Source organism: Equus asinus, chromosome 1, assembly GCF_041296235.1.
Source record: "Equus asinus isolate D_3611 breed Donkey chromosome 1, EquAss-T2T_v2, whole genome shotgun sequence".
Lineage (NCBI taxonomy): Eukaryota > Metazoa > Chordata > Mammalia > Perissodactyla > Equidae > Equus > Equus asinus.
In genome coordinates, this window is record NC_091790.1 from 107003069 (window position 1) to 107018797 (window position 15729).

Genomic DNA, 15729 nt, shown 5'->3' on the forward strand with positions numbered 1-15729 from the left:
TTTATCTAATATAATGAATCAGAACTATCCCTATAAAGAAACAAAAGTTCCTAAGATGAAAATTAGATTTTTTATTTTTTTTTTGGTAAGGAAGTTTCGCCCTGAGCTAACATGTGTTGCCAATCTTCACCAATTTTGTATATGTATCGCCATCACTTCACGGCCACTAAGAGTGGTGTAGATCCTCCATGGGAACCGAACCCAGGCCACTGAAGCAGAGCACAGTGAACTTAACCACCACGCCACCATGGTGGCCCTAGTTTCTTTAATATATTGACTAAAGGTGAAAATTATATAAATTTAATGTATGATTGAAAAATTAATCTTGTTTAATATAACATGCTTTGGAAATTAAAAACAAAGTAAATGGTTGGAGAAATATAGTTTTTTATTGTCATAATCAATAAAATATCAATAGCACTAAAAGCAAGATGTATAAAATTAAAATAAGCACATTATAACCTAATTGCATTTATAGTATGAGTAAAAAGCTCAACATAGTTTGCTGCTTAATTTACTATAAAAATCTGGAGCTTTGCTATATAGGCAGAACTTCTCAAGAATTTTTCGTCTTTTTTCTCAAATAAGAAATTTAATTCTACTTTTCTTAAGAAATTGTCCATTGAATTATTTACTCCAAGCAAGCCCAAAGACAATAAATATTAGTAAAGCATTTGTGAGTCAATTGGAAATCAAATTGAAGGGTTTTAATATTTATAATTGCCATCATTAGATTAACAATAAACATATAATCAACTAACATCCCAGCATACAAGTGACATGCCTTTGTTATATGATGTTTTCTTATATATTTTGACATTATGTCTGCAAGAGACTCTGGAACTGTGACACTTAACATTACACCAACCAGCAGGTGAAAACAGAGAAAAGAATGGAGCTCTAAAAGAATATCACAGCCCTATAGGCTAGAGACAAATTATGGAGGAGACACTGAGAGTCAAAATGTGGTGTATTATTAATCAGGCTTAAACTTAAACAAATGCCACAATAAAATGTGCTTTTGGTGAGCATATTCTAAAGTGAAGCAAAATTCTAAGTGCAGTACCTGATAAGATTATTATAATAGCGTTTCTGAAAATAATCAATAAAAATTTTAATAGGAGTTTTGGAAACATTGCTATTTTGCTTCTAAATTCAAGGCATTGTAAATACTTTGGAGGTGCATTATTAATACTGTTCTACTCAAAAATCTGGAGTGGTTCAGGGGTGAAATTCAGACGTTATATAAAATTAGACATCAAGTAGGAGAACACTATTACCTCAGAACTGAGCATGGGACCCACATATGAAGCTAACAAGTCAACTCGATTGTCAAGTACACGAGGAAATGGATTCCTATTAACAAGCGACTGTGCATTGTTTTTAAAAAAATGAAAAACTTCTCCCTGATATTTATTTATATGACAAATAAGCCAAGTAAGGTGCATTCCAGAAAGAGTTAAATGAAGAGTGAGATTTCACAGACTTGCAGAAATGAAAAAGTGATACTTGGCCAAAAGAGCATAAATTACAAACTTCATGGGATGGTAAAAGGGACGTACTTTAGAAAGGACCAGACATTCTCATGTGTAGAGACATCATCAAAGTTACCTGATCTCCTCCCCTATTCCCACCACCTACCTACCCACCTTGAAAACAAACTCTGCTATGATAGAACAAAGAGATTTTTAAAAATACGTTTGTTCATGAATGTTAGCTGCCTTGCAATGGAGCAGCTAAAAGTAATACCCCATCTTAGGATGTCGAGACAGAACAAAGGCCAAGTTGAAATCCAGGCTCTGCCACTTAACAGCTGTGACTCTGGATAAGTCACATAACCTCTGGAACCTCATTTCTCATTGAAAATAAAACCAATAAAAACCTCACAGCCTATGGTGGAAGAAAGGCCTTGGTAAGCACTAATTCAATGGCAGCTTTTCTTCCTATTGCTGTGCGCTAGGTTGTTGCAAACCACACAATCATTGTGCATCTCCAATGATTCTTTTTAATTGCTATTCCATTTTCCCCCACAGATAGACGCCTTCCTGCAGACATTTCCCCCAAGCCCACCATTTTTCTTCCTTCGCTTGCTGAAATAAACCTCCATAAGGCTGGAACGTATCTTTGTCTTCTTGAGAATTTCTTCCCTGATGTTATTAACATATATTGGAAAGAAAAGAATGGCAAAGCAATTCTAGAATCCCAGCAGGGAAATACCATGAAGACTAATGACACATACATGAAATTCAGCTGGCTGACCGTCACTGAAAAGTCAGTGGATAAGAAACACAAATGCATCGTCCAACACGAGCACAATAAAGGAGGGGTTGACCAAGAGATTATTTTTCCTTCAGTGATTGAAGGTATGTATATATAAATACACCTCCTAGAACACTTTTTTTCCAAAGGGAATATCCCACCTTTTCTGTCAAGTATCAATGAAAAGTAAACAAATATAAATGTTTCTTAAATGTTGTTCTATTTATTGGTAGCAAAAATGTCCCTCTATTTCCCCAATGAATTAAAATATTATAGGCTTCAGAACACAAAAAGAAAGAAAAGAAAAATTTCCTTAACTTTTCTCAGCCTTAGTTTCATCAACCAAAATATTAAGTTCTTAGAGACATTTTTCAGGATTGTTGACGGATTAAATGATACCAAATATGTGAAAGCACCTAGCACCGTAGCACACAAGACATACTCAAAGAGAGATTCCACTTTTGATGATCTTAGTTGATCGGGAAAGAAGTACGACTCTATGTCTTTCCAGGACGTTCTACTCAACAAGCAGAGTCACTCGCACTTTCATCCTGCTTTACTCAGAGTACAACCTCAAACCAATGCTATTAGATAACCAAATGGTGTTCATTTGAGGGAGCCAGGTGGTAGCTCAACAGAAAAATAAATAGTTTGGCCACTGCAGTACTATTATGGTCTTAGATGTTCTGCTTTTGTATTTCATATACCACCATACGGTAAAATTTCCTACTTACAGGTTGGATGAGGCTAATGTGTACACACATGCCTCCATTCTACGTAATGAATTTATTTCTTGCCATTGGTAAATGCAGCTCAGCAAAGATTTATTGCAGAACTGACCTGTGCCAGGCCTGGAAGGGATGTGTGGATGGGGACACGAGGATGAATTATTGCCCCAAGGAAGATGCACTGTTGTAAGAGAAAACATTTTTTTCATAATCACTCAGGTCACACATGATTCAGGCATGATGTCCCAAAAGAGTCCCTTTGACGCAGGTGCTGCACGTATTCAGACAGTGTGAGCAGAGGACTGAATGTGCCTTGGTCTTGGCGATGGTCCGATAACTCTCTAGACTCAGGACTTAAAGTCCTGAGTATGAACACAACAGAACAAGAGCCCCAGAGGACCTATAAATAGGATGGAATCAGAGTGTACTTTTCTCTATGGTTAACAAGCCCTTTTGAAGCAGTGGGGAACGAGCACAAAAAAAAAAAAATGTGCTAAGACCTTTGCTGTGTACCAGTATGAATTTCTGAAGTCTGTCGTTATCTTCTGGGATTCTTAGTTTCTTCAGTGACCAGATATGGTTCCAACACTTGTCTTGGCTTTCTCTTGGGGCTATGATGAAGAGCAAATGAAACAATGTCAGTGAAAATACTTGCTTTTGAAAACACCACATGGATGTATTTATTTATCTGTTTATTGTACTTTTTAATATCCTTTCCTAAAACTAACATAAAATTTATAAAACTGCCCTAATTTACTATTTCTACAGCTAAGAATCCCAGGGAAGCAACACATGCAAAGCACAAGTTTAATATAACCATTTGGCTTAAGTGTCCTGTGAGGTTTTGGTTTTTCTAGAGATCAGGAAGAAACAAGACGTATAGTAAGTTTCATGGTGATGATCATCATAGAGAGGTTGCAGTTCATAGTGTATTTTACTTGGCACCTAATTTCTGAAACAAATGTCTCCTATGGGCTTCTCCGGGCACTGAAGCTAATGAGGACATTTCTGTTAGTGCCATTATACAGCAAAATTTCTAATGATGCTTCTTGGAAGTTTTTTTGTTTTTGATAAAAGGTGAGAATATTACATAGAAGCACAAATCGATGAAGTGATTTGAAAGAAGATAAACCTAGTCTGGTCCAAGTTTTTGACCAACCTTGATTGAGAGAGAGAACTTAGGATACATACACAGATTTTATTACGAAGCACTGTTACTTTATTGCTTTCCCTCAATCAATGCATAATGATAAAGAGTTTTATTTATCTTTTAATGAAAAAGTCATTGTTACAAAACAGACTTTTAAGGCACAGTAAGTTCAGCTCTTGAAGATATTTTAACATCGAAACATGATTATGCTAACCTTTTCATTCTTGGAATTTATTCCAAGTCCTATTTTAATATCCTTCAAAAAGAAGATCTCATTGAGTGCATAAAATTGCATACTAAAACCATATCCATATGGACAAGAAAACATCTAGTAGAAAAACAATAAACAAAAACCAAGGTTTCTACTGTGTTTTCCTCCATCAAACAGGCCATTATATTTAAAAACATCTTTTATCTTTGCATGTTTGTCTTATTTGCTTTTTTACATTATAGACAAGTCTCACGACAGGTTGCATATGTTCAGAGAAGTTAAATGTGAATTGGACTACCTTTCTATCTTTGGAAAGAATTGCAATGAAATTCTGAGCTCCCGTAATGAAAAGGTCATTGGCTAAAAATATTTAACGCATCTGGAAGAGAACACATTTTCGGTGTCTGCAAATGTGGAATGGTGGAGTTCCCTTATAGATTATTTTCTATTTCTATGGCTTATGTTTACAAAGTCTTTTCCACATGCTGTATCTGACTGAATCCTCCACAACGATCCTTTGAATGCTGGCCCTGCCCTCATTAGTATGACCCTCAGCAAGTTACTTATTCTCCCAACCTATTCCTCCTTTGTAACAAGGCGTCCTCCAAGGACTCCACTGAAGTCCACTTCAGTGTGACTGGAGGATTAAAGGAGATAATGCATGTGAAGCATCAAACATAGTGCCTGGCGTGGTAATAACCACTCAATAGCTATGAGCTTTTATTCCTGTTGTTGTCATGTCTACAAATACCACTACTTCAGAAAATCATGGGCATGAGTTGGGGATATTGGGATGTGCATGCTCTGGAAAGGTATGCCTGAGGCCTTTGCTCTCATGGGCAGTGTGCCTAAATCAGACTCCTTCAAAAGTGAGATTCTGTTGTGCATTCTGAGAGTTGATGAGCTGATTTGGGTGGCAACTCTTCATGTCAGCGAGTGTGCTGAAGACTGTGGAGCAGCCACATTTTCTGTTTACTTTTCCATTCGACACACATGTCTCCATCAGCTCCTTTGTGCCTGGCACGGTGCTAGGAGCTCTGAACACAGAAGAAAAACAAAACGGTCTTGGATATTACCCTGCAGTTGTGATAATGAAGAAAATAATGTGTTCTCCATGAAGGGCAACATCTTCCTGTGCAGAAACACAACACCTGAATTAGATCTACTGAATTACATAGAACCAGATGAACTATTCCTGGAATTGTAGGGCTCATCTTTTTAAGGATGGTCTCTCTGTATCAGATTGTGTGTGTGTGTGTGTGTGTGCATACACTCAAACTCATATAAACACATATGCACAGTGTTAAATAATAGGCATGAATAATTGACTAATACTTGCTCTCATTTCTTCTAGTTCTCATCTCAATTGTCACTGCTGTTCATCCTACAAAGCCTTCTCCAAAAGATGAAAACAGTAAGTCATTGTCCTTATTTGCCTCTCTGTCTTGCTATAGGCTTTTTTCCCTCCTGATCAACGTAACTTTTGTACTTCTCAGACTTAACATATAAAAGAACAATTATTCCTGAATTGTGGCACTCATAATTTTCCTGTTTTTAGAGACTGAGTCTCCTGTCTATCAGCAGATCACATGTATGTGTATAAATACACACACACACGCATATATATCCCTACATATATACCCACAGTGTCGAATAATGGGCATGGACAATTGACTAATACTTGCTCTCATTTCTTCTAGAGGTCTCTGCCATTGGTTCCATAGAAGCTTACCCAACAGGGCAACGTGGTAAGTTTTTTTCATATGCTTACCTTCCTGCCATGCTATGGTATTTGAACTTCTCTGGTTCAGAGTAGACAAGACTAATTATTCCTGGAATTGTAGGGTACTTTTCTTTTCTTTTCTTTTCTTTTCTTTTCTTTTTATTGATGAAGATTGGCTCTGAGCTAAAATCTGTTGCCCAACTTCTTCCTTTTTGATTGAGAAAGATTGACCCTGTGCTAACATCTGTGCCAAGCTCCCTCTATTTTATACGTGGGATGCCACCACAGCATGGCTTAGATGAGCAGTGTGTACGTTCACACTCGGAATTCAAACCCACAAACCCTGGGCAGCTGAGGCTGAGCACATCAACTTAACTGCTATGCCACTGGGCTGAGGAGGGCACACATTTTTAGTGAGCATCTCTCTTGTCTCTCTGTTGGCAGATTTTAAATATATGTATATATACAAACACATACGTATACATACATGGCAACTCTCAACAAATAGGCACAAAGAATTCTCTAACACTTGCTCTCATTTTTTCCAGAGATCCCTGCTATTAATTCTACAAGAGCTGTTCTCAATGATGAAAGTCGTTAAGTTTTTGTATACTTTTGCCTTTATGTCATGCTATATATAGCATTGTTTTCCTTGAGATAAACTTAACTTTTGAACTTCCTTGCCTTAAGATAGCAAAACTAGAATTACCGGATGTTGCAGAATAGACTGAATGATACCTTAAATCAATCCATCATTTCCTAGGAGTCGCCTTAACACAGTAAATGCTGGTTTGGGGATGAGACGACTCTAAATTAAATGACGCAGTAATTGGCTGGAATTACTCCAACAATGGACTTCATTCATTTGTGTGGCTTGTTTCTAATGACTGAGGAATATGTGATATCAAGGTGCTTCTAGATTTTTTTAAGTCTTCGGTCCTTGCTGATAGCTAATAACATGAACTGAAACACACTGAGAACTTCCTGTACAGAAGTCATTGTGCTGGCTTTTGCCTGCATGTTCTTGTTTAATTCCTATAATACTGATGTGAGGTGGTACAATATCTTACCAAATTTCATAGATGAGGACAATGAGTCAAAAGCAGGTAAGTTCCTTGCAGCATGTTACACAGCTAGATCTGTGGATTCAACCCGGCCATCTAAAGCAAGAGTTCACGCACTTACTGGGTTCTCTCTTCTTCCTCTACAATATGGCCCTAGAGCAAGAAATCCCAAATCCAAGACCATAAAACATGAAAGACACATGGTGGGGGGTGGATAAGTGCATGGACTTCACAGTATCTGAGACTCGTCTTGAGCCCCAGTTCTTTAAAGATTAATAGCATCAAAATAGGAAAGTTACTTACATTTTCTGAGCAACACTTTGCTCATCTGCCAACAAGAAAGAATTATATCTAATGCAGTTATTGAAGAGATAAGGTCACCTATGCTGAATGTTTAGCGTAGGGTATGTCATTTGGCTGTCACAGAATCAGCACTAGCTTGTGGCCCTTTCTCCCTAAACATGCGCAAAGAAAGGGACTAGAAGCACTGGCTCTAGCCCTGCTGATCTTTCCTCCATTTCCAAAATGAAGAGGACTCTGAATCTCAGCTAACACTTGACCAGACCAAGGGCTGGTCACGTTATGAGCACATCATCTCTGAGATCGCTTTCCACAACAAGTGCTAGTAATTCTGGAGTTCTGACTCTTGAAGATAAAACATGAAAATGGGAAATTTTCTCAGGAAGAGATTCGGCCTGGTGCTTTACTGAATAGGTAGTCTGGCTCACAATCATTGTTAATTAGACAAACATAAATCTTTCCCTGTCACAGGCCAGTAAGGGATGTGTGGATGAGTACACTAGGATGAATTATGGTCCCAAGGAGGATACACTATTGTAAGGGAAGAAATTCTGTTCCTAATCACTCAGGGTCACTTGTGATTCAGGCATGAAGCCCTGGAGGAGTCCCTTTGATGCAGAAGCTGCACATATTCAGACAGCGTGGGCAGAGGACTGAATGTGCCTTCGTCCTGGCAGTGATCCAGGAAATATCCAGACCTGGGTGGTAAAGTCCTGTGTATGAACATAACAGATCAAAAGCCCAAACACCTATAAATCAGAAGGAATCAGTTTGTCCTTTTCCCTGTGGTTAACAAGCCCTTTTGAAGGAGTGGGGAACGAGTACAGAAGAAAACATGCAAAGACGTCTGCTGTGCACCAGTGCAAATTTCGGAAGTCAGTCTTCATCTCTCAGATCCGTAGTTTAATCAGTGACCAAATTAGGTTCAAACACTTGCCTTGGCTTTCTCCTGGGGCCATGATGAAGAGCAAATGAAATAATGTCAGTGAAAACACTTGCTTTTGAAAATACAACATGGGTGTATTTCTTTACGTATTGATTGTAGTTTTCATATCCTTTCCTGACTCGCTAATATAAGAATAAAGTGACACCCCTAATTTACTATTTCTACAGCTAAGGACAGAGGGAAAGCAACATGTGCAAAGCACAAGTTAATGTAACCACTGGGCTGAAATGTCCTGTTAGGTTTTGATTTTTCTAGAGATCAGGGGAAAATAAGAGGTTGAATAACTTCCATGGTGTTGATTATCACAGAGAGGTTGCAGTTCATAACGTGTTTTACTTGGCACCTAATTTCTGAAACAAATGTCTCTCATGGGCTTCTCAGGGCAACAGAGCTAATGAGGACATTGCTGGTAAGGTCATCCTACAGAAAATTTCTAATGCTGTTTCTTGGAAGTTTTTTGTTTTGATAAAAGCTAAGAATTTAACTTGAAAGCACAAATCAGTGACGTGATTTTGAAGAAGATAAAACTAGTCTGGTCCAAGTTTTGGATTAACATTGTCCGAGAATGAGAATTTAGGGTACATACACAGATTTCATTATGAAAAATGATTACTTTACTGCTTTCACCTCAATCAACGCATGGTAATAAGAGATTCTGATTTACCTTTTGATGAATAAGTCACTGTATAGGAAAAAGAGACTTTTAAGACACGTTAACGTCAGTTCTTGAAGATATTTTAACATCTAAACATGATTATACTCACATTTTCATTCTTGGAATTTAATCCAAATCCTATACTTCAAACCCAGTTTTAGAGCCACAAAAAATGATCTCATGCAGTGCATAAAATTGCATACCTCAACTGTATCCATTTGGACAAGTACACTTCTAGTAGAAAAAGAATAAACAAAAACAATGGTTTCAACTCTATTTTCCTCCATCAAACAGTCAATCGTCTTTAAAACGTTTTTATCTTTGTATATTTGCCCTCTATTTTTTACCTTGTAGACAAGTGTTACCTCAGGTTGTATATATTCAGAGAAGTATAAATATGACTTGACCTACATTTCTATCGCCAGAAAAAAATTGAACTGACATGCTGAACTCCTGTAAGGAAAAGTTCATTTGCTAAGAATATTTAACATACCTGGAAGAGAAGATGTTTTTAGTGTCCACAATGGTGGAATCATGGTGTTCCTCCATAGATTATTTTCTGTTTCTATGGATTATTTTGACAAAGTACTTTCCGTGCTCTATGTCACTGAATCCTCCCCAATGGTCCTTTGAATGCTGGCTCTGCCATCACTGGTATGACTCTCGGCAAATCACTTACTCTCCGAAGCTTATTCCTCATTTGCAACAAGGAGTCCTCCAAACTACAACTCACTTCAGTGTGACAGGAGCATTAAACGAGATAATGCATGTGAAGCATTTAACACAGTGCCTGGTGCAGTAATAATCACGCAATAGCTATGAGCTTTTATTCATATTGTTGTCGTCCACAAACACCACAACTCCAGAAAATCATGGGCATGCACTGGGGACATTGGGATATGCATGCTCCTTAAAAGCATGCCTGATTCTTTTGCTCTCATGGGCAATGTGCCTAAACCAGACTCCTTCAAAAGTGAGATTCTGTTGTGGATTCAGAGAGTTAGTGAATTGATTTTGGTAGCAACTCTTCATGTCAGCAGTGTGTGCTGAAGACTGTGGAGTAGCCACATTTTCTGTTTATTTTTCCATTCAACAAGTATTTCTCCAACAGCTCCTTTGTGGCTGTGACTGTGCCAGGAGCTGTGAATACAGAAGGAAGACAACATAGTATTGGATATTACACTCCAGTTGTGCTACAGAAGGAAAAATCTATCCTTCGTTAAATTCAATATCTTCCTGTGCGAAATCAATACCTGAATTAGATCTGCTGAATTATATAGAATCAAATGAACTATTCCTGGAATCTTAAGGCTCATAATTTTAGAGATGGTCTCTCAGTCAGTGGACTATGTGTGTGTGTGTGTGTGTGTGTGTGTACACGTAAACTCACATAAACACATGCCTACACTATCGAGCGCTGGGCGTAATAATTGACTAATACTTGCTCTCATTTCTTCTAGTTGTCACCTCAACGGCCACTACTGTTGGTTCTACAACGGCTTATCCGACAGATACAATCAGTAAGTCATTGTGTATTTTTGCCTCCATGTCATACTATAGGCTTTTTTCTCTCTTGATCAACTTAACTTTTGTACTTTTCAGGCTTAAAAGACAACAGGCCAAATATTCCTGGAATTGTGGAGTTCATAACTTTCATATTTTTAGTGACCATCTCTCCTGTCTGTCAGTAGATCCTATATTATACATATAGATACATTCCTTTATATATACACACAGTGTCCACTAATGGACACGAATCTTGACTAATACCTGCTCTCCTTTCTTCTAGAGCTCACTGCCATTTCATCTACAACAGCTTCCCCAACAGAGCAAATTGGTAAGTTGCGTATATGCTTGCCTTCATGTCATGTTATGGAATTTTATCCCTCCTGATCTAATTAGCTTTTGAACTGCACTGGTTTTTCACAGACAAGATTAATTATTCCTTGAATTGTAGGGCAGATATTGTCAATCAGTCTCTCCTGTCTCTCTGTTGGCAGATTATATAATATATATAATATAGGAGTCGTCTTCACACAGTACATGAGGGTTTGGGGATGAAATGATTGTAAGCGAGAGGGTACAGTCATAGGCTCTGAATTATTTCAGTGGTAGACTTCATTCATTTGTGGGGCTTTTGTTTCTAATGACTGAGGAATACATGATATCAGTGTGCTTCTATGTTTTTATTTAAGGCTTCGCTCCTTGCTAATCGCTAATAAGATGAACTGAGACGTACTGACAGCGTCCTATACAGAAGGCATTGTGCAGCGTTTGCAGGCATTTTCTTGTTTAATTCTCAGAATACTCCTAGGAGGTGGCACAATATATTTTCCCCATTTTATAGATGAGGACAATGAGTTAAAATTAATTAAGTCCCTGGTACTACGCCACACAGCTAGATCTGGGGTTTGAACTTGGCCCTCCAAATCAAGAGTTCATACACTTACCCGGTTCTCTCTTCTTCCTCTAAGATATAGTCCTAGAGCAAGAAAACCCAAAGCCAAGACCCTGAGACATGATGGATGCATGGTGGGGGGTGGGTAAGAGCATGGGCTTCACACTGTCACAGACTGGACTTGACCCCAGTTCTTTTACAGATTAGTAGCATCAATATAGGAAAGTTACCTACTTTTTCTGAGCAACACTTTTGTCATCCACCAACCAGGAATAATTACCCCTAACTCAGTTATTGAAGAGATAAGGTCACCTTATGTGGAAAGTCAAGCATAGGGTGTCTGATTTGGCTGGCACAGAATCAGTGCTACTTTCTGGCCCTTTCACCCTACATGTGTACAAAGAAAGTGACTGGAAGCATTGGCTCTAGCCCAGCTGTTCTTCCCTGCATTTCCAATATCAAGGGGCTCTGGACCTCAGCTAACACCTTACCTGAACAAGGGCAAGGAGGTATGAGGACATCACCTCTGAGATCCCTTTCCACAACGAGTGCTAGTGATTCTGCAGTTCTGACTTGTAGAAACGAAACATAAAAAAGGGAAATTTTCTCAGGAAGAGGCTCATCCTTGCGGTTCACTGAATAGCTAGCCTGGCTCACCATCATTATCATTAACTAAACAAATTTAAGTCTTTCTTAAATGTTGTTCCAATTATTGCTAGCGTAAGTGTCCCTCTATTTCCCCATAGAATTAAAATATTATAGGCTTTGAAAATAAAAAAGAAAAAGAAGGAAAATTTACTTAAACTTGCAAAACCTGACTTTCATCCTCCAAAATATTAAGCTCACAATGATATTATTTACGGTAGTTGTATGGATTAAATGAAACAAGATATGTGAAAGCACCTAGCATTTAGCACACAAGAAATGCTCAGAAAGAGATTCCACTTTGGATGACCTTTTTTATGCATATTTTTTTTTGGTACCTGAGCTAAGATCTGTTGCCAATTTTTCTTTCCTTCTTTTTCTCCCCAAAGACACCGGTACTTACTTGTATATTCTAGTTGTGAGCGCCTCTGGTTGCGTTACATGGGATGCCTCCTCAGCATGGCTTGATGAGTGGTGCCATGTTCGCTCCCAGGATCCCAACCAGCAAAACCATGGGCGGCCAAAGCATAGTGCACAGACTTAACCACTCAGCCATGGGTTGGCCCCTACTTTGGATGATCTTACTTGATTAGGGAATAAGTACAATTATATGCCTTTCAGGAATTTCCTACTCAGCGAGAAATGTCACTCTCACTTTCATCTTGCTATACTCAGGGTACAACACCAAAACTATGCTATTAGGTGACAAAACAGTGTTCATTTGAAGGAGCTAGATGATACCTCAACAAAAAATACAAAATTTGGCCTTTGCATTTTTAGTACGACCTTAGGTTTCCAGGTTTGTATTTTATATACCACCATAAGGCAAAATTTCATAAGTAGAGATTGGGTGAGGCTAATATGTATACACATACTTCCTATGTACATAATGTGTATTCTTGCCATTGATAAAATGCAGCTGAACAAACATTTCTTGCAGAACTGGCCTGTGCCAGGCCTGGAAGGGATGTGTGGATGAGCACACTGGGATGAATTACTTTCCCAAGGAGGTCGCACTTTTGTAAGACAATAGATTCCTTTCCTAATCACTCAGGGTCACTCATGATTCAGGCATGATGTCCAAAGGAGTCCCTTTGATGCAGATGCTGCACGTATTCAGACAGTGCGGGCAGAGGCCTGAATATACCTTGGTCTCGGCAGTGGTCTCGTCACTCTCTATACCTGGGTCGTAAAGTCTTGAGTGTGAACTCAACAGACCAAAAGCCCCAGAGAACCTATAAATGAGAAGGAATCAGTCTGTACTTTTCCCTGTGGTTAACAAGCCTTTTTGAAGGAGTGGTGAGCAAGCCCGAAGAAAACGTGGGAAGACCTTTGCTGTTTACCAGTGGGAATTTCTAAAGTGAGTCTTCATCTCTCAGATCCGTAGTTTAATCAGTGACCAAATTAGGTTCAAACACTTGCCTTGGCTTTCTCCTGGGGCCATGATGAAAAGCAAATGAAATAACGCGAGTGAAAACACGTGCTTAAAAAACACAACATGGGTGTATTTCTTTATGTCTTTATTGTATTTTTCATATCCTTTTCTAATACTAACATAAGTGTAAAATGGCACCCTCAGTTTACTGTTTCTACAGCTAAGGACAGAGGAGAAGCAACATGTGCAAAGCACAAGTTAATATAACCACTGGGCTGAAATGTTCTGTTAGGTTTTGATTTTCTAGAGATCAGGGAAAATTAGAAGTATAGTCAGTTCCATGATGATGACTATCATAGAGAGGTTGCTGTTCATAATGTGTTTTACTTGGCACATAATTTCTGAAACAAATATCTCCCGTGGGCCTCTCAGGGCAAGGGAGCTAAAGAGGACATTGCTGGTAAGGTCATTCTACAGAAAACTTCTAATGCTGTTTCTTGGATGTTGTTTGTTTTTGATGAAAGCTAAGAATTTAACTTGGAAGCACAAATCAATGAAGTGATTTTGAAGAAGATAAAACTAGTCTGGTCCAAGTTTTGATTAACATCGTTTGAGAGAGAGAATTTAGGATATGTACACAGATTTTATTATGAAAAATGATTACTGTTTTTACCTCAATCAATGCATGGTAATAAGAGATTTGGATCTATCTCTTGATGAATAAGTCACTGCTGAAGGAAAGGAGACTTTCAAGACACGTTAAAGTAAGTTCTTGAAGATAGGATAACGTCCAAACAGGATTATTCCAGCATTTTCATTCTTAAAATTCATTCCAAATCCTATACCTCAAACCCAGTTTTAGAGCCACCAAAAAAAGATGTCATCCGGTGCATGAAATTGCATACCTCACCTGCATCCATATGGACAAGGGCACGTCTAGTAGAAAAAGGATAAATAAAAACAATGGTCTCTACACTGTTTTCCTCCATCCAACAGGCAATTATCTTTAAAACAAGTATTCTCTTTGCGTGTTTGCCTTCTTTCTTTTTTACCTTGTAGACAAGTCGCACCTCAGGTTGTATATATTCAGGGAAGTGTAAGTGTGACTTGGCCTAGCTTTCTGTTTCTGGAAAGAATTGCACTGAAATGCTGACCTTCTGTAATGGAAAGGTCATGGGCTAAAAATCTTTAACATATCTGGAAGAGGAGATATTTTTGGTGTCAAGAGGAGGAATTATGGTGTTCCTCAATAGGTGATTTTCTATTTCTAGGGATTTTTACAAAGGACTTTCCACATGCTCTATCTCACTGAATCCTCCACAATGGTCCTTTGAATGCTGGCTCTGCCCTCACTGGTATGACTCTCGGCAAGTCACTTACTCTCCCAAGCTTATTCCTCATTTGCAACAAGGAGTCCTCCAAGCTACAACTCACTTCACTGTGACTGGAGCATTAAAGGAGATAATGCACGTGAAGCATTTAACACAGTGCCTGGCGCAGTAAAAATCACTCAATAGCCTTGAGCTTTTATTCATATTGTTGTTGTCCACAAACACCACAACTCCAGAAAATCATGGGCATGCATTGGGGACATTGGGATATGCATGCTCCTTAAAAGCATGCCTGATTCCTTTACTCTCATGGGCAATGTGCCTAAACTAGATTCCGTCAAAAGTGAGATTCTGTTGTGGATTCAGAGAGTTAGTGAATTGATTTTGGTAGCAACTCTTCATGTCAGCAGTGTGTGCTGAAGACTGTAGAGTAGCCACATTTTCTATTTATTTTTCCATTCAGCAAGTATTTCTCCAACAGCTCCTTTGTGGCTGTGACTGTGCCAGGAGTATAAATACAGAAGGAAAACAAGATAGTATTGGATATTACCGACCAGTTGTGATACAGGAGAAAAGAATGTATCCTTCGTTAAATTCAACATCTTCATGTACAAAATCAATACCTAAATTAGATCTCCTGAATTACATGGAATCGGATGAACTATTCCTGGCATCAGAGGGCTCATATTTTTAAAGATGGTCTCTCTCAGTGGATTATTTGTATGTGTGTGTGTGTGTGTGTGTGTGCATACATGCAGACTCACATAAACACTTACCCACACTGTCCAGCACTGGGCTTACTGATTGACTACTCTTGCTCCCATTTCTTCTAGTTGTCACCTCAACGGCCACTACTGTTGGTTCTACAACGGCTTATCCAACAGATACAAGCAGTAAGTCATTGTGTATTTTTGCCTCCATGTCATACTATAGGCTTTTTTCTC

At 38.5% G+C, this 15729-nt stretch overlaps 1 protein-coding gene across 2 annotated transcripts in view; it reads left to right on the forward strand.

Moving 5' to 3' along the window:
* Window positions 1–15729, forward strand: part of LOC106825183 (uncharacterized) — a 55884-nt gene that overhangs the window by 23459 nt on the left and 16696 nt on the right. For both annotated transcript variants that reach the window (XR_011501851.1, XM_070504633.1), the window contains 6 exons: window positions 2034–2363; window positions 5703–5762; window positions 6049–6096; window positions 10497–10556; window positions 10826–10873; window positions 15619–15678. Coding sequence is in view for 1 of the 2 variants with exons in the window: in XM_070504633.1 (XP_070360734.1) it covers window positions 2034–2363; window positions 5703–5762; window positions 6049–6096; window positions 10497–10556; window positions 10826–10873; window positions 15619–15678 (606 nt within the window). In the remaining variant the exon portion in view is untranslated. The remainder of the gene's footprint in view (window positions 1–2033; window positions 2364–5702; window positions 5763–6048; window positions 6097–10496; window positions 10557–10825; window positions 10874–15618; window positions 15679–15729) is intronic.